This window comes from Pteronotus mesoamericanus, unplaced genomic scaffold (genome assembly GCF_021234165.1).
Source record: "Pteronotus mesoamericanus isolate MK-2021 breed Mesoamerican mustached bat unplaced genomic scaffold, CSHL_Meso_final scaffold_31, whole genome shotgun sequence".
Taxonomy (NCBI): Eukaryota; Metazoa; Chordata; class Mammalia; order Chiroptera; family Mormoopidae; genus Pteronotus; species Pteronotus mesoamericanus.
Genome location: NW_026555312.1, coordinates 17,147,775 through 17,167,061, shown reverse-complemented (window position 1 = coordinate 17,167,061; position 19,287 = coordinate 17,147,775). Strand labels below are relative to the sequence as shown.

Sequence of the window (19,287 nt, the reverse complement as noted above, 5' to 3'; positions counted from 1 at the left end):
ACTGAATCTCCTTCATATGTCACCTGAGAGATGCATAACTGATCATACAGATATCAGCATAAAAGGATTGTCCACTAGAGAATCGAGCCCCACAGTTTTGTTAGACAACCAAGATATTTTTTTCTGTGAACAATTTTGTCAAGAACCAAACTGTTCAAGAATCAAGACGCTTGAGAATGAAGGCTTGACTGTATTTGGATTTTCTGATAGACCTAAATGCCATCTAAGCATTCAGGTTGATGTTCTGAGTCCATTGAGAACCCATATGCATTACTGATCTAGTCTACGTATCACGTTACCCCCAAATTAGTGGCTTAAAACAACAAGCGTTATCTTGCAGTTTCTGTAAATCAGGAATTAGAGAGTGTCTTGCCTGGGTGGTTCTGGCTCAGGGTCTGAAGTGCCGGTCCAACACTGCAGTCATCCAAATGCTTGACTGGGTCTTCCAAGGTGGCTCGCACACATGGTGCTTGGCAGGGAGTCTCAGTTCCTTGACACATGAGTCTCTTCTTAAGCTTTTTTGGTGTGTCTATGTCATTGCACATGGCTTCCCCCAGAACAAAAGACTCAAAGAGAGCACAAAGTGGAAGTCAGAGTGTATTTTATGACCTAGCTTTAGAAGTTACACACTGTCATTTCTACCACATTCAACTAGTCACAGAGATCAACCCTGATTCAGTATGGGAGGGGACTTCACCAGGGCATAAATAAAAAGAATTGGGGATCATTGAAGGCCATTCTGGAAGCTGGCTACCACCACACACAAGTTTTTATGGAAGCAGAAAAATTTTTAAAGAAATAGCACAGCTCCTATGTTTGATTATTTCTTGTTAATATATTTCATACCTTTAAGTGCTTTTTAAATTAGGCACAATTTTACACAAATCAAAATGTAGTCTCTCTGGGGGAAAAGTCACTATGCCAGTTTTGGGGTATCTATTAAATGGTTTGGCATTCATCTTTACCCAGGCATCAATTTAAGGAAAGCTAGATATTCAAGCCTTAAAGAAAGAATCAGAACAAAGTAAATGTTAGACGCATATGGTTACAGAAAACAGAGCTGGCCTGAGTTCCCAGGCATGAGTACCTCTCTTCAAAAAGCTACAACCTTTGAGCTATGGTTGCATACATTGTGGACTTCACAATTCCACTAATTTTATTTACATAGACTATGATGTGAATGATGTACCTTGAATATGTGCAACATGAAAGACCTAAATGAAGCCAGTAGGAGTGCTCTGGAGCTGGACTGCCAAGCAGCAATGGTAACAGCAAGACAGTCATTTCCTCCTCTTTGTTGACCCCATGAAATTAGTGAGATAGGAGAAGGAATTAATATCAGAAACGTGTACAGTGGGCAGCTCCTTTAATCACAAGTTTAGCCAGATAGCACTAAGATGTACCAATAACAATTCCTCAGTTTCTTGGTTCTCTAGGAAAGTAGGCATATGTATAGAAAAGAAAAATGTTGCAACAGCTACATTCTAAATTTAGTTGTAATAAAAAGTTCAAAAGGCTCTTTGGTATATTTTCATTAAACCTATTAATATATGCAAGCTACTACTGCAATTTTATTGGATTGATATTGTAGTTAATAGTCATCCTCATCATTTACATTTTATATTTTCTACATGAATGATTTTCAAAACATCACTGTAATTAATGATATCATACTGGGTTTAATTGTGAGGTGTGAAGGTTCTTATATTTTTAACTCAGATATGCAAAATGGTGAATACATAATTAATTCATCTATACAGCCAACATTCTTAATCTGTGTGACTCTACTATACCAATTATTAATAAAAATTTAAAGACCTTTCACATAAATACAAGATAGATTACCCTTAAAATCTATCATCTATTTATCCACAGTACATGGAGATGCCTAACAACGATAATGTTTCAGAAAGATTTAATGTAAGAATGAGACATCATCTCTTATTTTTGTAAACACTCTTAAATAGAAAAAATGTTGTTACTAGTACTTTTTAACTTTAAGAATATAAAACTTAATAAGAAAGTGTCAAAAATAAAATAGTACCAAGAATACTTATGTACCTTTTACTCAGATTCACCTATTGATAACCTTTTACCCCATTTGCTGTCTCTTGTCTTTATCTCTTTGTCTATCTAGTGTATCTCTCCCTTCCCACTTTCTCTATCCTAAAAGGAATGTAGAAGCATTTATATAGAGAAAGGGAAAAGAAGAGAGAGGCAGAGAGGAGCAAGAAAGGGAGGGTGAGAGAGAAGATATGTGTGTGACTGAGTGTCAGTTTTGTTTGTGTGAGTTTTTTTAATTTTTTATTGTATTTTTTTCTTTGTGTGTGTTTTTTGTTTTAGGTTTTGTTGTCATTGTTGGTTGTTTGTTTTTGAACCATCATGGCTCTTTATCCCTAATATATTACTAGGCAGTTCCTAAGAATAAGGATAGAATAGTCTTTTCCATAACCACAGCACAGTTATCAACTGCAATAAATTTAACATTGACACTTTAATGCACTATTTGAATTTCAGTTTTGTCAGTTAATCCAAGAAGGTCCTTTACAGCACTTTTTCCCTGTAGGACAGGATCCAATCTAAGGTCAGTTTAATCTAAAATCAGGGTTCAGTACAGAGTCTCACGTAGGGTCAGATCTCTTTTTCTTTCTTTTATCTGTAAATTTCAACAGACTTAACTTGTCTTTTAGAACACCGACATTTTTTAAAAATACAGTTTCCCCTTCCCTGGTTTAATAAGCCTTTCCTATTTTTGATGTTGTCTGATGTTTTTTTCCTCATAGTTTGGCTCAGGTTATGCATTCTCAGCTGGAACATTCCAAAGGTGAATTTTAACATCAGGGAACTATCCTTCTCATCAAAATATCCCCCTAGAGTTAGGATCTATTGTTTATTCTTGCTTGATTTTAACCACGTTGATCACCAAACAATGATTCTGTAACTCCAGCACCCCATGCATTGCCTCATCAGCCTGGGGCACTCTACTGTAAGCAAGAGTCTGCCCCCTCCTGCGTTTCCTTAGTTAGATAGTTACCCATTTATTATCAGTTTTATTCATTCATCATTTATTCTGAAACTCACAAACACCTATTATTCATGGTTTATAATTTACTAGTGGACTGAATTGCTTTTGTGCTCCAATTGTCCCAGATTTAACCAATATAAACCCCATCAGGCTAACTCCTATATCCTTGTCACATGCCCCCTTCTGGGAGAAATAAAATGCTGCCTTGTTCCTGGCATAACAAGGAGCCCACTGTCATCATTTTTAAAATGTATTCCTCATAAACATTTCCAATCTAATTATTTATTATTAATGGAGCACAGAATGGTGGGAGCAGAATATTCCAAAAAATCATGGTTATAAGTGATAGATATGATGATAGCCTAAAAATAAAGCTGAGACAGAAAAAAACTTACAGAATTTTAGCATAGTGGAATGGCCACATTTACAAATAAAACTGTAACATAATTTTTATAAGCAAAGATACAGGAGTGGGTAAAAGCAGGTTTACAGTTATAATACAAATATATACTATAATAATAAATTACAACACAAGAATAAACAGTTCCATGTAATCACAATGATAAACCTACTTTTGCCCACCCCTGTATCTTTCCTTACAAAAATTATATAACATTTTTATTTGAAATATGCAGCTAATGGTAACTAGCAAATTTTTATTAAAATAAGCATAGTATAATTTTATTTTTAGTGGTAAATAATGTATGTACAGTGATGTAAACAAATATAAAATGTATAACTTCATGAAATTTTACAAAAGTAATCAATCACCTCTTCTAAAAGGTATTACCACCACCCAGATCAAGACATAGGATATTTCCTATATCCCAAATGGATCCTTTGTGCCCCTCCAAGACAGTGTCTCTCTGGCCAAACTTATATCATTGTGTATTAGCTTTCTTTTATCTTAAACATATAAGCAGGATACATACCTATTCGTACAATATATATTTTTTTATGTCTGGCTTCCTATGTTCAACATTATGTTTACAAGATTCAGCCCTGGCTGGTGTGGCTCAGTGGACAGAGTCCCAGCCTGTGAACCAAAGAGCTGTGGATTCGATTCCCAGTCATGGTGCATCCTTGAGTTGTGGACCAGGTCCCCAGTAGGGAGTCTGATATTTCTCTCCCTGTCTTTCTCCCTCCCACCCCCTCTCTAAAAAGAAATGAATAAATAAATAAAATATGTAAGAAAAGATTTATCCATGTTATTGCTTCTAGCAATAGTTTCTTCTTTTTTATTTCTATGTAGTATGACACAGTATGAAGACATTACAATCATTTTAATATATTTTCTTGTTGATGGTCATTTGGGTTGTTTTCAGTTTTGGGACATTATGAATAAATCTGCTATGGACATCCTAGTCCATGGAATAGGGTTTATGTGTGTTACTATGTTTATGTATATGTTTGTATAAAAAGTTTTCCAAAGGAGTTTTATAAGTTTACATTTCCACCAGCAATGTGAGCTTCATGTCTTCCCCATCTTCACCATTGCCTGGCATTGAATAATTTATAAGTTTTAGCCAGATTGGTGATGTGTAATGATATCTCACTGAGGTTTATAGTTTTAGTTTTTTAATTTTTATTTATTAATTTCAATAAATTAATAAACAAATTTACTAAGTTGTTGAATTTTAGAGAGAGAGAGAAAGTAGAGAGAGAAAAAAAACATTGATTTGTTATTCTAATTATTTACACATTCATTGGTTGTTCCCTGTCTGTGCCCTGACCAGAGGTCAAACCCGCAACCCTGGTATATTGGGATGATGCTCGAAACAACTGAGCTAGTTGGCCAGGGCTCACTAAGATTTCTATTTGAATTTACCTTTAAGTAATGATGCTAAGCAGTTTTTCTTATGCTTATTGAACATTTGGATATCTACTTTTATGAAGTTACTATTCATGTGTTTTGTACATTTTTTTAATGAGGTGAGTTGTCTTTTTGTTAGTGTTTTAGAAGTTCTTGATATATTCTGGTTACAAGTCCTTTGTCATGTATAAAATTGAAAATATCTTCTCCCATCTATCACTGGCCTTTCCATTCTCCTAATATCTAATCCTATTTAAAGAGTACATATAGTTTATTTTTACTAAGTTGTTGAATATATTAGTAGGAAGATGTTTGTAGTATTCTTTTGTTATCCTTTTAATGGATATAGCATCTACAGTGATTACTCCTGTATGATCCCTGAAATTGGTGACCCATACCTTCTCTATTTTAATCTATGACAATCTTGATATTAGTCAATTTTATTGATTTTTTTGAAGAATGAGTTTTTAAAATTTATTTTTATATTATCTTCATGTTTTTGCTTGGTTTACATTTATTTTTTTTATTTTTTCCTCTAAATTCCTGAGTTAGGAACTTAGATCACTAATTTTTCCTTTTCTTTTCCCTAACATAAATATTTAGTGCTATAAACTCCCTTATCAGTTCTATTTTAGTTGCATACCACATATTTTGTTATGTTGCATTTTTGTTTCATGGTGAATGGAAGTTCTTTAATGGCATCAACATGCCTATTTATTCTTTTATGCTTAGTGCTTTTCATGTTCTACCTAAAACAAAGTAATAAAATATTTTTTATGAAAGAATTTCCTTCTAGGAACTTTATTGTTTACCTTTTACATTTAGGTAATTTGGAATTGAATTTTGTGTATGTTGTGAGGTAGAGATTAAGGTTGATATTCTTCCACCATAAGGATATTCAAGTGATGGAGCATTATGTATTGAACCCATCTTCTCCCCATGATAGTGCAATGGAACTCTTGTCATAATCAGGATACTGCTTCTATGTGAGTCACTTTTTAATAGATTCTCTATTTTCTTCCATCCCTCTACTTTGTTTTTGAATTCTGTACTTTTTTATAAATGTTGATATATCTGTTGATATATAAGATATATATCTTCTCCCATAAATCTTCTATTTTCTTATTTGTCAAGATTGTCCTGGCTAGTCTTGTTCCTGTAAATATTCCTGTATATTTTAGAATCAGCTTGTCAATTAAGAGTAAACCCTGGAATTTTGATTGAAATTTCATTAAATCTATTGATCAACTTGAATAGACTGATGACTTTCAATAACATGTCTTTCAAGTCATGAACATGAGCATATATTCACCACATTTCCCATTTATTTAGGTCTTAATTTCTTTCAGGAATGCTTTGTAGTTTTTCATGTAGAAGTATTGCTCATATTTTGTTAGATCTACCTATAGGTATTTGATGGCTTTGATGCTATTGTAAATGATGCTTTTTAAATTGCATTTTCTAATTTTGCTAGTGTGTAGAAACAAAATTGATACTTTTACATTGCTATTATATCCAATGATATTATAAAATTCACTCATTTTAAATAGCCTGGATTCTTATGGCTCTTGTATGTACACAGTCATTATATATATGACTAATTATAGTTTTATTCTTTTTTCCAAACATTATGCCTTTTTAATTGCTTGTACTTATTGACCTGACCAAGATCTCAAATATAACATTAAGTACAAGTACTGAGAGTGGACATAGTTAGCTAGGCACTCAGGTATCATCCCCTCAGAATTTAATAGATCCATGTTGGGGCCAGGAAATTTATATTTTAACAAGTATTCCAAGTGATATTGATATAGGGGTGTGCTACAAACACAATTTGAGTAATATTTTTAAAGGATAAACTTTACTCATCTGAAGAGTTTTCTTGATTAGAATGGAATATTGCAGTCTTCCTTCTCCTCCTTTCCACCTCCATCCTCTTTTATGACCATGACGTATGTATAATATGTTATTTGTTTGAGCACCCTATTGTGCTGTGTTTCTTTCTCTGGCTCTATCTCTGAATATAACATGCATGTAAGGATCTTCAGTATTAAGAAGTTGACTAATTTTAGAAAAGAAAAGTATAACACAGCCGAGTCAGCAATCATGTTGCAACCTTAAAAAAAAAAAAAACCTTATAGTTTGAAGTTGTTGTGGTCACAGTTGAATTCCGTTTTTCTGTACACACACCCACATTCACACATGTGCACACACAAACAATCATATGGGTGTTGACTCATGACAGAAATAGCATGAGAAAAAATAGATTCTGAAGGATGCACAATTACCTAAAATAGACTTGAATAATATAAAATTACTTGAGGGAAGAATGGATACTATGTGATTTCCTAAATATGATTAGTTATAAATCAAAAGAACAATGTATTTCTTAGATTAAGAGGCAAAATACTCTGTGGACACTGATAGAAAGTGTAGAGATACAAGAATACCTGCCAATATTAGTATTAGAACTGGGTAGGGTCTTAAGATCACTTGTCTGATCCTTCCATTTTTATAGCTGAGGTGACTGGGACCCATCCTGGTAAAGCAAGTGGCTTGTCCAATGTTAGTTGGTGGTGGTGGTAGTACTGATTCCCCCTGCAGGGCTCTTCCCTGATATCACTCAGCCAGGTGTTTTACAATAAGAGTTACTGTATGTGAAAAGAATCCTACTGCATAAAGAATGTGGAAACATTGGAACAAGCCCACAAATGTAAATCCTTCATATAGGATAAAAGGGAGATAGTAAATGAAATGGGACTGACATTGGAAAGCAACTGTTAGAGAGAACTAAGTGAAATGTGAGAAAAGATAGACAATGTAAAAAGGGATTGGAAAAAAATTAGATGAGACAAAGGAGACAGTAAGTCAGGAGAGCCTAAAAAAGGAAGATCATAGTCAAAAAATGAAAATATGTTAAAACAACTGAAGAACATGAAGACAAATGTAGTATTTTATGTTATTTTTGTAAATTTCATATATATATCTGCTCTGGCCAGATATGGACCAGTTGGTTGGAGAATTGTCTTGTGCACCAAAATGTTGTGTGTTTAATTTCAGGGCACATACCTAGGTTGCAGGTTTGGTCCCATTTCTCTTCTCTTCTCTTCTCTTCTCTTCTCTTCTTTCTTCCTCTCTCCCTCATCAATGGAAATATCCTCAGGTGAGGATAAAAAATTTTAAGTATCTCCATCTACAAATAATAAAATAGGCCATAATGAAATAATATAAAATGCATTTAAATTCCTTTGAAGAAAGAGAAACCTGAAGTGGTAGTAATATTAAGTTCTTAATCCTCTATAATGTTGAACAAATAAGAAAGAGAAATCCAAAGATGTGTTTCTCTATATCAAGAATCATTAATAAACAAAAAATCAAAGAAACACATGGAAAGATAAGGCTGGGCATAATTGTATTCCTTCAAGTGACTTTATTACTTATTTTAGAGACATGGCTGATGAATAAACATATAAGGGGTAGGGAATCCCAAACATTTTAAGCAATCAAATTGCACCACATTAATTCAAAGAGAGGGATAGTTTATACAGTATTTAGAGTTGATTGATTTTACTTCCTTACTATTGTAATTCCTTAAAAACCTGAACATAAATGTTGCAGTCATAATATTGGTTTGTAGCCTGATTAGTCATGGCTCATTTGATGAGCCAAATACCCCTGTTGTGCCTCCTGGGACAGGAGATGTCCATTTTTAATCTATGTTTAACAGAGATAAATGGCACATAGTAATGAAGAGTCATAGAAAAGTGAATTTAAAATGTGTCTAGTCAACCAAATGTAGATACTTAGCAAATCAATATATTAGTTGAGGACACAGGTTTTAAAATCAAACAGATGAGTTTGGCCCCCAATTCAGCTACTCATAGTTATGTAACCCTCATTCACTCCTTTTTTTCCTCTTTTTTGCTTTCTTCTTCCCTTTCTTTGTCCCTTTTTTTCCCTTTTTTATTCAATTAAAAATATTTTGAGCATTTACTGTTTACTGGGTTCATGCCATAGACTACTGGGCCAGTTATCTCACGTTCCTGAGGGAGATCAAGGAAAGTTTATAGGAAAGAAATTTGTGGTGTGCAAAACAAGCAAAAGTATAAGTGCATAAGTAAGCCAGACTTGTTAGGAGAACTCTAAGCAGGCTGGAGGTAAATAATAGATTACTTTGGAAAAATAGGTTGAAATCAGATTGTGAAGGGCGTTGAATGCCAGGACAAGCAATTTCAAATTATTGCAGAGAATTGACTAATAATTAGAAATCAAGTGGTCAGGGAATTAGTCTAGTACAGAAAGGCCAAATTAAATTATTTCAAGAAGGATAGATTACAACATATTTTACAGAGGCTAAGAAAGAAATGGATTTAACTGTTAGAAGGGTGTTAATGACCTCTAAAATAACTTTGATTGGAAGGTGGGGATAGAAACCAGTTGTAACAATGAGAGGAGGGAATTGAGGGTGAAAAATATTAAACCAATGAACCAAGAGATCCAGAGGAATGTCCAACAGAATAGGAAGGAAGTAATGTGGAAAAGATTGAGGAAGCAGTAAGGCCAAGAGCAAACATCTTTTTCCCTATGATGAAGAGTTACTACCTATATGTGAACTAGGAGAGCAATGAAGAGAGAGTGAAGATACTAGGATGCAAAAATACACGATGAGAGTTAGAACTGACAGCTGAAGTGGAGAGGGAAGTCTTGCAGAGTCAGAGGAGCACTCGCTCCTCTAAAACTGAAGGGCATAACTTAACAGAGGTTTCCTTTGTAACAGGGAGAGAACAAGGTAACATTTATCTGTGTACACGAAGTGGGCTCTAATTAGAAAAAACATCAGGCCACAAAAAGTCCAAGTGCCTGAAACTGCAGAAAGACAAACGTATAAGAGTTTAGCCCATCAATAGCTTCAGTAGAATCATCAATCCAGAAACCTTTCTAGGTCCTTCTGCTATGTGACCCATGAAGGCAATAATGCAAATATTCAAAAAAATATAAAGTGCCCTTGATCTTCACCTGTCCTTCAGAAACAATGTTACAGGGTTATAAAGACTTCAGGTCCAAACCAAGGCCTATAATCTGTGCTCCAAGTCAGCAGAGAAAGAGAAAGTTGAAGGTTAAATGAATGGGTGTTTATAGAAAGATAAACACATCATAGAAGTTAATGGTTGTAAAAGAGAGCTACTCAACTCTGTGTGAACATGCCTATTCTACATTCAAAACACCAGCTCTAGAAACTTTATTGCCAAACTGCTCTTAAACCTTGTATACACTTTTCGTCTGCCCTCCGTCTCCAAGGTTCAAGGGCGGTGGGGGTAGGGAAAGCTGAGAATTCTGATCTGGCTCCATCTCTGTTTGAGCTCTGGGTTGGGAAAGAGGGAGCAGAGGGCTACCTCCTCTATGGCCACCTGGGCCTAGCTCATACTCCAGGAGTAATTATTCCATGCAAGGAAAGCTAAGGCAGGTATGTCTGGCTGGACTAGAGAATCTGTGGGTTAAGGAGACTATAGTGTACACTGGAAGAGCAGAGTAAGTGCATTTGGCGGGAGAGGGCACAGTGCTGACTGAGCATCTTTGCTTTGGAGTCTTCTCTTTCGCAGTAGCTTATCTGTGCCAAGAGCTGGAAACTGGGGCTGCGGGCAGGAGGCAGGGTGTTAGTCCCAAGCACTGACCCTGTGCCCTGTGGCAGGGAGAGGAGTTAGGGGGAACCCTGGGCGCCAGCCAAGGACAGCCTGCCTGATCTCTACTCCAGTCCACAAATCCTTAACGGATTTTCTTTCTCTCCCCTCACCCTTTTCTCTCCTTTGCTCTTTCTTTCTCTCTCCCTCTTTCTTCCTTTTTCCCTCTTTTCCCCCCTCCCTCCCCACCCCCTTCCCTTCCTCTCCCATCCCCCTCTCCCCTCCCCCTTTCCATGTGTGTGAGCCTCTTCCTTCCCCCTCCTCCCCCTTTCCGCCTCTCTCCCTCTCTCTCTCCATCTCCTTCTCCCTCTCAGCTCGCCGGGCGACCCTGCTTCTGCCTCCCACATTAATGGCGGCATCTTCGGAGGATGATATAGACCGGCGGCCCATCAGAAGAGTCCGCTCCAAGAGCGACACGCCGTACCTCGCAGAGGCCAGGATTTCCTTTAACCTCGGAGCAGGTAAGGACGAACCTCCCGCCTCGCTCTCTCCCGCACCACGCTGCCTTCTCTACCTTTCCTCCTGGCCGGCTGGCTCAGAGCCCTGCCCCTCCTTGGTCTCCCTCTCCTGGCAGTGCCCCCACTCCCGCCCCCTTTCTGCCCAGCCCAGCGCTGGCGCTCGCTCACTCGCTCTCTTTGTGTTGCTGGTGTGAGGAGGGTGTGTGTGAGTCTCTGTGTGTGTGCGTGCGTGCGTGTGTGTGTCTGTGTGTGTCTGTGTGTGTGTGTGCGCGCGCACAGGCGCGCGTTGCGGAGGTGAGGGAGGGTAGTGCCCGGAGCCCTACATTCGCCCAGGAGTCACACGCCGGCTTTCTCCTTCTTGAAGAGAAGAGAATGTTGTCACTGAAAACAATGACCATAGGAATAACCGCGAGCTGGGTGCGCTGGCTGTGGGTTCCGCTGGTGAGGCTTGCTGGCGAGGCCACTACAGGGTGGGTGGAACTTGTTGGTGACATTGAGACTCTGGTGATTTTGCTGGGTTGATACCACTACTGTGGTGTTGGAGTGGGGGAGGGGGATGGGGTTAACAGCTGGGAATAGGACCTTTTTCTTGCACTAAGCAGTTGGCAAGCATCCATTGTGATCATAATAATAAAAACATGGTGTGTAGAATACATGTTAGGTGATTTGATGGTCTCACTGAAACTGGTGCCCAAAGTGACTCAAGTGGAATTAAGTGAAAAGGGTAATTGAGATAGAAGAGGGAAGAAGGGAGAGTGGGAGGAAAGAAGAGGGGAAAGGGAGAAAGGGAGGGGAGAGAAAGAAAGAAAGAAAGAAAGAAAGAAAGAAAGAAAGAAAGAAAGAAAGAAAGAAAGAAAGAAAGAAAGAAAGAAAGAAAGAAAGAAAGAAAAAGAGAGAGAGAAAGAGAGAAAGAGAAAGACAAGGAGAGAAAGAAAGGCAAGGAAGGAGAGAAAGAGGAAGGAAGGAAGAAAGAAAGAAAAAGAAAGAAAGAAAGATAGAAAGAAAGAAAGAAAAGAAAGAAAGAGAGAAAGAAAGAGAGAAAGAAAAAGAGAGAGAAAAAGACAAGGAAGGAGAGAAAGAAAGGCAAGGAAGGAGAGAAAGAGGAAGGAAGGAAGGAAGGAAGGAAGAAAAAGAAAGAAAGAAAGAGAAAGAAAGAAAGAAAAAGAAAGGAAGAAAGGAAGAAAGAGAGAAAGAAAAGAAAGAAAGAAAGAGAAAAAGAAAGAAAAGAAAAAGAAAGAAAAGAAAAAGAAAGAAAGGAAGAAAGAAAAGAAAGAAAGAAAGAAAGAAAGAAAGAAAGAAAGAAAGAAAAAGAAAGAAAGAAAAGAAAGAAAGCGAGCACAAAGGGATTCAGAGTCAAACTGCTTCAGTTGAGACCTCTCAGGGTTACCTGAAAAGCACCCAGTGTCTGCTGTCCCCACTGCTGCTGCTACTGCTCCAGATTCGCAGGCAGACCACACCCCCATAACTAGTAGACAGTCACTATTACTGGGAAGAAGTTGGTCACCGCTAACTTCAGAGCGCTGCTTTTCTGAATGACTCCTAAGCTCCCACCCTGGCTTGTGTCCCTTGCTTTCTAGAGTCCCTTGGTATTCTAGTTATTCTAATGCAAAAAGAGTGGGGGCATGTTTCCTGAAGACCCTCTCAAAGTAAGTTTTAAAAGCAGATGATACCTTTTTCCTCTAGGAAACTAAGCCCTTGAAAGTGAACCGAATCAAAGTGTGTGTGTGTGTGTGTGTGTGTGTGTGTGTGTGTGTGTGTGTGTGTGTGTCTGTGTGTGTGTGTGTCTGTGTGTGTCTGTGTGTGTGTGTGTCTGTGTCTGTGTGTGTTTGCACACACTGCAGCTAAGAGATCCTTCAATTATGAGTATTTTACATACTACCAAGAAGTTTGGACAAAAAAAGAAAACACCTCTGCAGAGAGAAACAAGATGTGCTCGCTAAGCAACCCTATCTTTATGACTGGAGGGATGGCAGCTGGATGTGCCAAAGTTTCTTAAAGTGTAATTTTCCTGCCTTGGTGATTTTGGTTATCTAATTGTACCTTTCCTTGTCACTCATGAAATGTTTGCCTCTGGATTTGGGGCTGGGGAAAAGGGGGCTTCGGTGGGGGGGAGCTTTGGCGCTTTCTGTGGTATGCTCTAGTGCCTATGGTCTCACTTTGGAGCTGTTAATCCTCTATGTGTATGTTCCAGGTTCAGAGTAATGTTGTGAGGGATCTTGAAAAGAACTGAGAGGAGTTTTTTCAGGGACAAGATTTGTTTGTCGAGCCAGTGATATTGGGATTTATTCTGTTTTCCCCTTTGCTATCAAACTCAGGTGTATCCTCTTAGTGGCTTTGGCTAGCACAGGGGGAAAGGAGCTGAAGCAGCAATTAGTAAAGGCTGTTTATCTCCTACTAGTAATTTTACAACAAAAAATAAAGCACTAAAAAGGGTTTCAAGTTTCAGCTACTACTACCGCCTTACACTGAACCATTTTGCCACCAGATTAAACCCAGTAACTTGCGCTTTTATTGCGCTCTGGAGTCTAGGAAAAAGAACAGGTTTTTCTGAAACGATGTTTAAAAAAAAAAAGCCAAACAAATTCCCAGTGCCTTCCGTCTGTCCCTGAGAATAGCGCTAAAAGCGGTGTCCAGGAAGATGCCAGTGAAACGAAAAATGCGGTGAAGATGGTAGGGTAGCAAAGTAGAGGGGCGGGGCAGTTCCTGCTAGAGCTGTTCTTCCTTTAGGGGAGCTGTCCTTCCTCTGTGGTGCTGAAGAGGACTTTGTGACAGGAATGTGACTGTAAGCTTGAGGGTGGAAGGAGGGATCCTCACTCTCCGTGATGGAATTCCCCGGGAACTGCGGAAGATCTGGCCACCGAAAACTTTTCTATCCCTGCCCACTTAATGTTTATCGCCTGTTTACTACGCGTTACGCCCACTGCTCCACTGCTCAAATCAGGCGGTTTTGCTCTAATTTTGCGCGGGCTGCTCACTCCTGGGGCTTTCTTTTCCAGCTGGTTTCTGCTGGCTTTCCTGACATAGTAAGATCTACTTACAGATGTTTCTGTCCCAGGCGTTTAAAAGTAATTGTAACCCCTAGTTTAAAAAGCAAACAGCCTTATTTATCTCCTTGAGTAGTGAGTTGTAATTAAACTATTAGTGTCCTTATCAGTGTTGCTCAACGGAGGAGCCTACACACTCCAGATAAACTACATAATTTGGGCATAGAGAGAATTTTGTCTCTGAACAACAATTTAGAAATAATTAAGCAAGGAAGCTTTCATCTGCCCTTTCTTCCCACTCTTTTCCTACCCCCAACCCCCATCACTTATGGTTTAGTCTTTCCAGAAAAAAATTTATTGGTTTAAACTATTTATGTTTAATATTTGCTTTCTCACACCCACTTCACTATATATAAGCCCATGTTTGATGTTTTATAGGTCTAATAATGCTTCAAAGAAATAAATATGCATATACTCATTTTACTTGCATATCATGAAATCATTTTGGTCACCAACTCCCTTCAGCTAATTTTTACAGTTGCCAAGTAAAGTGAACCAGGCATTTTGAATACTAATTAAATTCTTAAGGATTTCTTAACTTTACCCTGTCCCTGATGATACTTAGTAATATCATGATAGAAATAACTCCATGGCTTGAGTGCAGGATATATTCATTCATTTACAGTCCCAAGTCAGTCAAAGAATAGCATGAAAATGTGGGTCTTTCATAAATTTATGAGGTTAATTTTAAGGTTAAGCCTAAATTGTGACAGTAGAGAAAAGCACTTTTCTGAATCATGACTTTTATTTTTCTAAAAGAGCCCCTTTTTTAGGTTTTTAACTTCTCTTCTGCATTTAGTATATTATGCAAATATTGATAGATAATTGTTTGCTGAAGATAGTATACTGATATATGCTAGAGAAAATCAGTCTAATGTGTTTTATAAGAGTTACCCAGACATATCAGACTTCATTTAAAACATTGGAAGAGTTTTAACTTGAGAATTCCAAATGTATTAAAAGGACATCATGTAAGAGAAGAGTATGTTCACACTATTAATACCAAGTGTTTCTAATCGTATTCCCACCTAGTAATGAACATCACTGACATTTCATTTGCAGAGCTTTCCCTGCCTTATGAGGTCATTCTTTCACTACATCAAAGGGAATGCAATGAAGAGTTGTAACTCATCTGGCAGATATTTCCCTACAGGCCAGTGTATCCTATTTTTCATTAGATTAACAGTATATGGAAAAGTATTTGATACATAGAATGTGCTGAAACTGAAAAGTTCTCTGAAATTACACACTAAAATGGATGTAAGGTTATAGTAGAAAGAAACACATCTAAAATCTCTTAAAGGAATTTTCAAAGAAGGAAGGCTAATCATACTGATGATTTAGGGTTCTTTAAAACACAATCTAATACTGGGCACGTTTGAGAAGAGTAACTGCTGTTCTCATCATCAGTAAGTTTAACCTTTGTTGACATTTCAGAATTGCTTTGTATGCTCAGCCTTGGCATACTTATCATCTTTGGAAGGCTGAGATTTGTTTTAGTTCCTGATGTCACACGAGTGTAGCTGTTTCTAAATTCCATTGGCTTATTACACTCTTTCAGGCTCACAGAATAGTGGCAGTGAAAAGTGGCTTGCTCTGGCTACCTGTAAGAATGGATGGGTAAACCAGATTAAGTTATAAATTGTATCTCAGGAGATCTTCTTCCTACCTTTCTTGAGGAGGAAGACCTTAATTCTTTAGCTAAATTATGAAGGTCCATGATATTGAAACATGATAGCCCATAGCATGCTTTCATTACTTAGCAATGAGAACCATTCCTGGGAAAAATTGTGAATATTGGCGAAATATTGTGAATGGTGAACCAAGACTGTTTCACCAACCTAAAGGTCTTGGTAAGCCTTCTCCTTCATGTTTTAACTGAAAAATGCCAGTGTATCCTTCACAGTATTTTTTTGTTGTTGATACTGGTTTCAAACTGAAAGTGGATTCCATGGGTCTGGCTTTTATTTTGTGGACTCAAAGTCTTCTTTTAAGTTTTGCTGTTATATTCAGTAGCCATAGTAATCCAAGTGGTTTAGCACGTAGATGACCAGGAGTCATTTCTATGGGGCTTTCTGAGGGTCTTCCCTCCATTTGTACCATCACTAAAGCTAGCAAACCTGATAATCTCATTATGTCATGCATTTAGGTGGTAGTAGTGAAGACCACTCCAGATAACATAAATAATATAAACAAAGCAGAGAGAAGTAAGTAATTAACACCCTGAGGAAATGAGAATCCCTTTGCAGCAAATATATAATCATAAATGTATAACATAAAGACCATGTCATTTTTTTCAATAACAATTTATACATTTATGAAACAAACACAAATTCTGTGCTGAGTGGTTAAATTTACTTAGGATATTTTGCCCGGGAATTATTGATTTCTTACCATCTAAGTACTGCATTTACTATTTTGTTAACATTAAAGGATAAATTACTTGTTTGTTCTGTCTATATGTGTCTATATTATTTAATTTCATGGAAATCCATGGATGTGTGTTTTAGATAGGAAATGTGAGGCAAGAATCAGAACTTTATTTTAATGCATCTTTTCCACCAAGACAGCGGAGAAGTCATTTAACCTTTCTGGGCTTGATCATCTCAGCCCTAAGAGGAAGGATTTGGAATTTAAAATCTCTCTCTTTCTTTTTTAACTTTATTTTTATCATTGACACTATTACAGATATCCCCATTTTCTCCCCCTTTGCCCACCTCTACCTAGCCCACACCTCCTTCCCTCTGGCCATCAACACACTGTTGTCTGTGTCTATGGGTTATGCATATATGTTCTTTTAATAAGATGAAAAAGGGTACATATATTATAACCACTGTGTTATGTTATACAAAAAAAAGGCCCAAAGGAACTATTAATAGATATAATATTTCCCCCCTGTGTGGTACAAAAAGAACTCTAGAAGTTTTATATTTTGTTTCATCACTCTCCCCACCCACTTTGGTAGTAGGGGGAAAGGAAGCCATGTTGATATTTTAATTGCTTTAATTTATGTCTTTTTCATATAATGAAAGATAGTTAAATAAAAGACAAAATCAACTTTATGGTCTTATTGAATGATGGTAGATTTGCATGATTTTTGAAGGACAACAGTAATAGGTTTTGCTAGTAGTTATTCAACATTCATGAAGGCAAGTGTTATGTAAATGTCTGTAGGTTTTCTTCTTTTTTTAATTAATTAAGTTATTTTTTAAAATACATTTGTCTCTGCCTACCCCCCACCACTTTCCCTTGACCCCTCCCTCCCTCCCTCAACTCTTCCCCTTTGGTTTTGCCCATGAGTCTTTGCTATATGTTCCTTGACTTTCCCCTTCCCTTCCTTCCCCCCCCTTCCCTCTTGTCTCTTTTGGTTTCTTTTCCTTTCAGTGTTGCTGGTCTTATTTTCGTTGCATCTTTGTATTATTGGTTAGGTTCCACTTTTAGGTGAGAGTAGGTTTTCTATTGATCTTTTCTTTCACATATCTATACTCTAAACTAACAATTCAGTAGTAGAATCTTTGAACAGTAAATATTTTGGCAGTAATGGTAGACATGAAGATTCAATACATAATTTGGTTTGAAACTATACTGAAATTTATCAATATAATAATTTGCCATTTATAGACATAGAGAGCCCATTATTTTTGGATCTCTAACAATCTAACAATGAGTTGGTTTAATATCCAATCATGGTTTAATCAAAAGTATAAGAAGAGCTTTGTTATGCTTGAATTTATCCCTATTCCATCTGAGCCCTGTTTTTTGGGGGGGTGTGGGAGAAAGGTGAGAATAAATAATAATATAGTAATGTTCATTCACTCAACAAATATGAAAAATTTAAATATGTGTTAACCCATATTTTAGACACTTAGGAAACATTAGTAGTCAAAACAAACAACTTCTTACCCTCATGAATTTAACTTTTATAAGTAGATTCTAGACAATAAGCAATATACTATTTAAGTACATCGTATAGTATTTTAAGAATTAAAGCAAAAATAAAGAAAGCAAGCTAAGGTTATGAGGCATATGGGAGCAAAGAAGGAAGTGGATTTCAAAATAAGCAACATTGAGAAGAGGAAATTTGAACAAAGTTGTCCAGAGTAGGTGAGGGAGTGCAACATGCCAATACGGGATGCAAGGCAGGGTGGGAGAAAGCTGAGGGCAAGCAAGTATAAAGGCCCTAAATCAGGAATGTTTCCAGTTTGCTCAAGGCCTGTCAAAGAGCCCAGGGTGCCTGGAGAGGACTGAGTGAAGGAGAGACTGGCAGTAGAGGGAACTCATGAGGAAACGGGAGCAAGATCAGAGAATGTGGAACAATACGGAGGCTTGAGCATGAGAATAACATAACCTGAAAGAGATTTCTGAAGGATTACTAGGGCTGCTATGTTAAGAATGAACCATAGTGGTGCTGTGAGAAAGCAGAGAAACTGACTTGGAAGCAATTACAGTAACCCAGAGAATTGGTGGTGGCTCAGCAGCATGATATAGCAGAAGCAGTGGGAAGTGATCAGATTTGTATGAACAGGCTTTCATGATGGGTTGAATGTAGGTTGTGAGAGGAGAGGAACAGGGAGTAAGTACCTCAAAGGTTTGGCTGGTGCAACCAGAAGTATACAAAAGCTCTTTTGGGGCATGCGTAAGAGAATGGTCAGGAGTTCAAATATGGACATGTCAAGTGTGAGATGTCGATTAGACATCCAGTTGGAGGTCCCAAAGAAGCAGTTTTACAATTCTAAGGTTAAAAATGAGGTCTTGTTCAGAAATAAATACTTGAGATGTCAACAAATAAACAGATATAGAGCATTTATTAATATCTACTGTGCCAAGGGCTTTATAAGCATTTGCTCATTAATTTCTCATAATGACCCTATGAGACTGGCATTATTATTACTATCTTTATTTTGTCCATATAGAAAATAAATCACAAAGAGGTTAAATAACTTAGCAAAGGTAATATAGCTAATAAGAGGAATAAGAAGAATTGGAATTTGAATCATGTTTTACAACTTCAAAATCTATATTTTTAATGTTCATTACTGTATTGTTCATTGTATTATATTATTGTAATGGTCATTACAATAGAGCAAGCTTATAGTGTCAGCTTTGTTATGAGATCATATTTTCAGCTGATCATGGCTATTTCAAAGAGGGAAGGGAAAAAAGTGGTGGAACTAAGAATGCATTCTAGATCAGTATTTTTAAGAAAATATTTGGTTATGATTCAGAGTACATAAGAAGTGCACTTTATATCACCTCACATAACACACAT

General features: G+C 37.1%; 1 protein-coding gene across 1 annotated transcript in view; it reads left to right on the top strand.

The window, feature by feature from the left end:
* The window catches only part of PHACTR1 (phosphatase and actin regulator 1), a 514,659-nt gene that overhangs the window by 17,560 nt on the left and 477,812 nt on the right, over nt 1-19,287 (top strand). Inside the window, exon 2 of the mRNA XM_054591889.1 lies at nt 10,831-10,977. Within this exon, the coding sequence (XP_054447864.1) occupies nt 10,831-10,977 (147 nt within the window). The remainder of the gene's footprint in view (nt 1-10,830; nt 10,978-19,287) is intronic.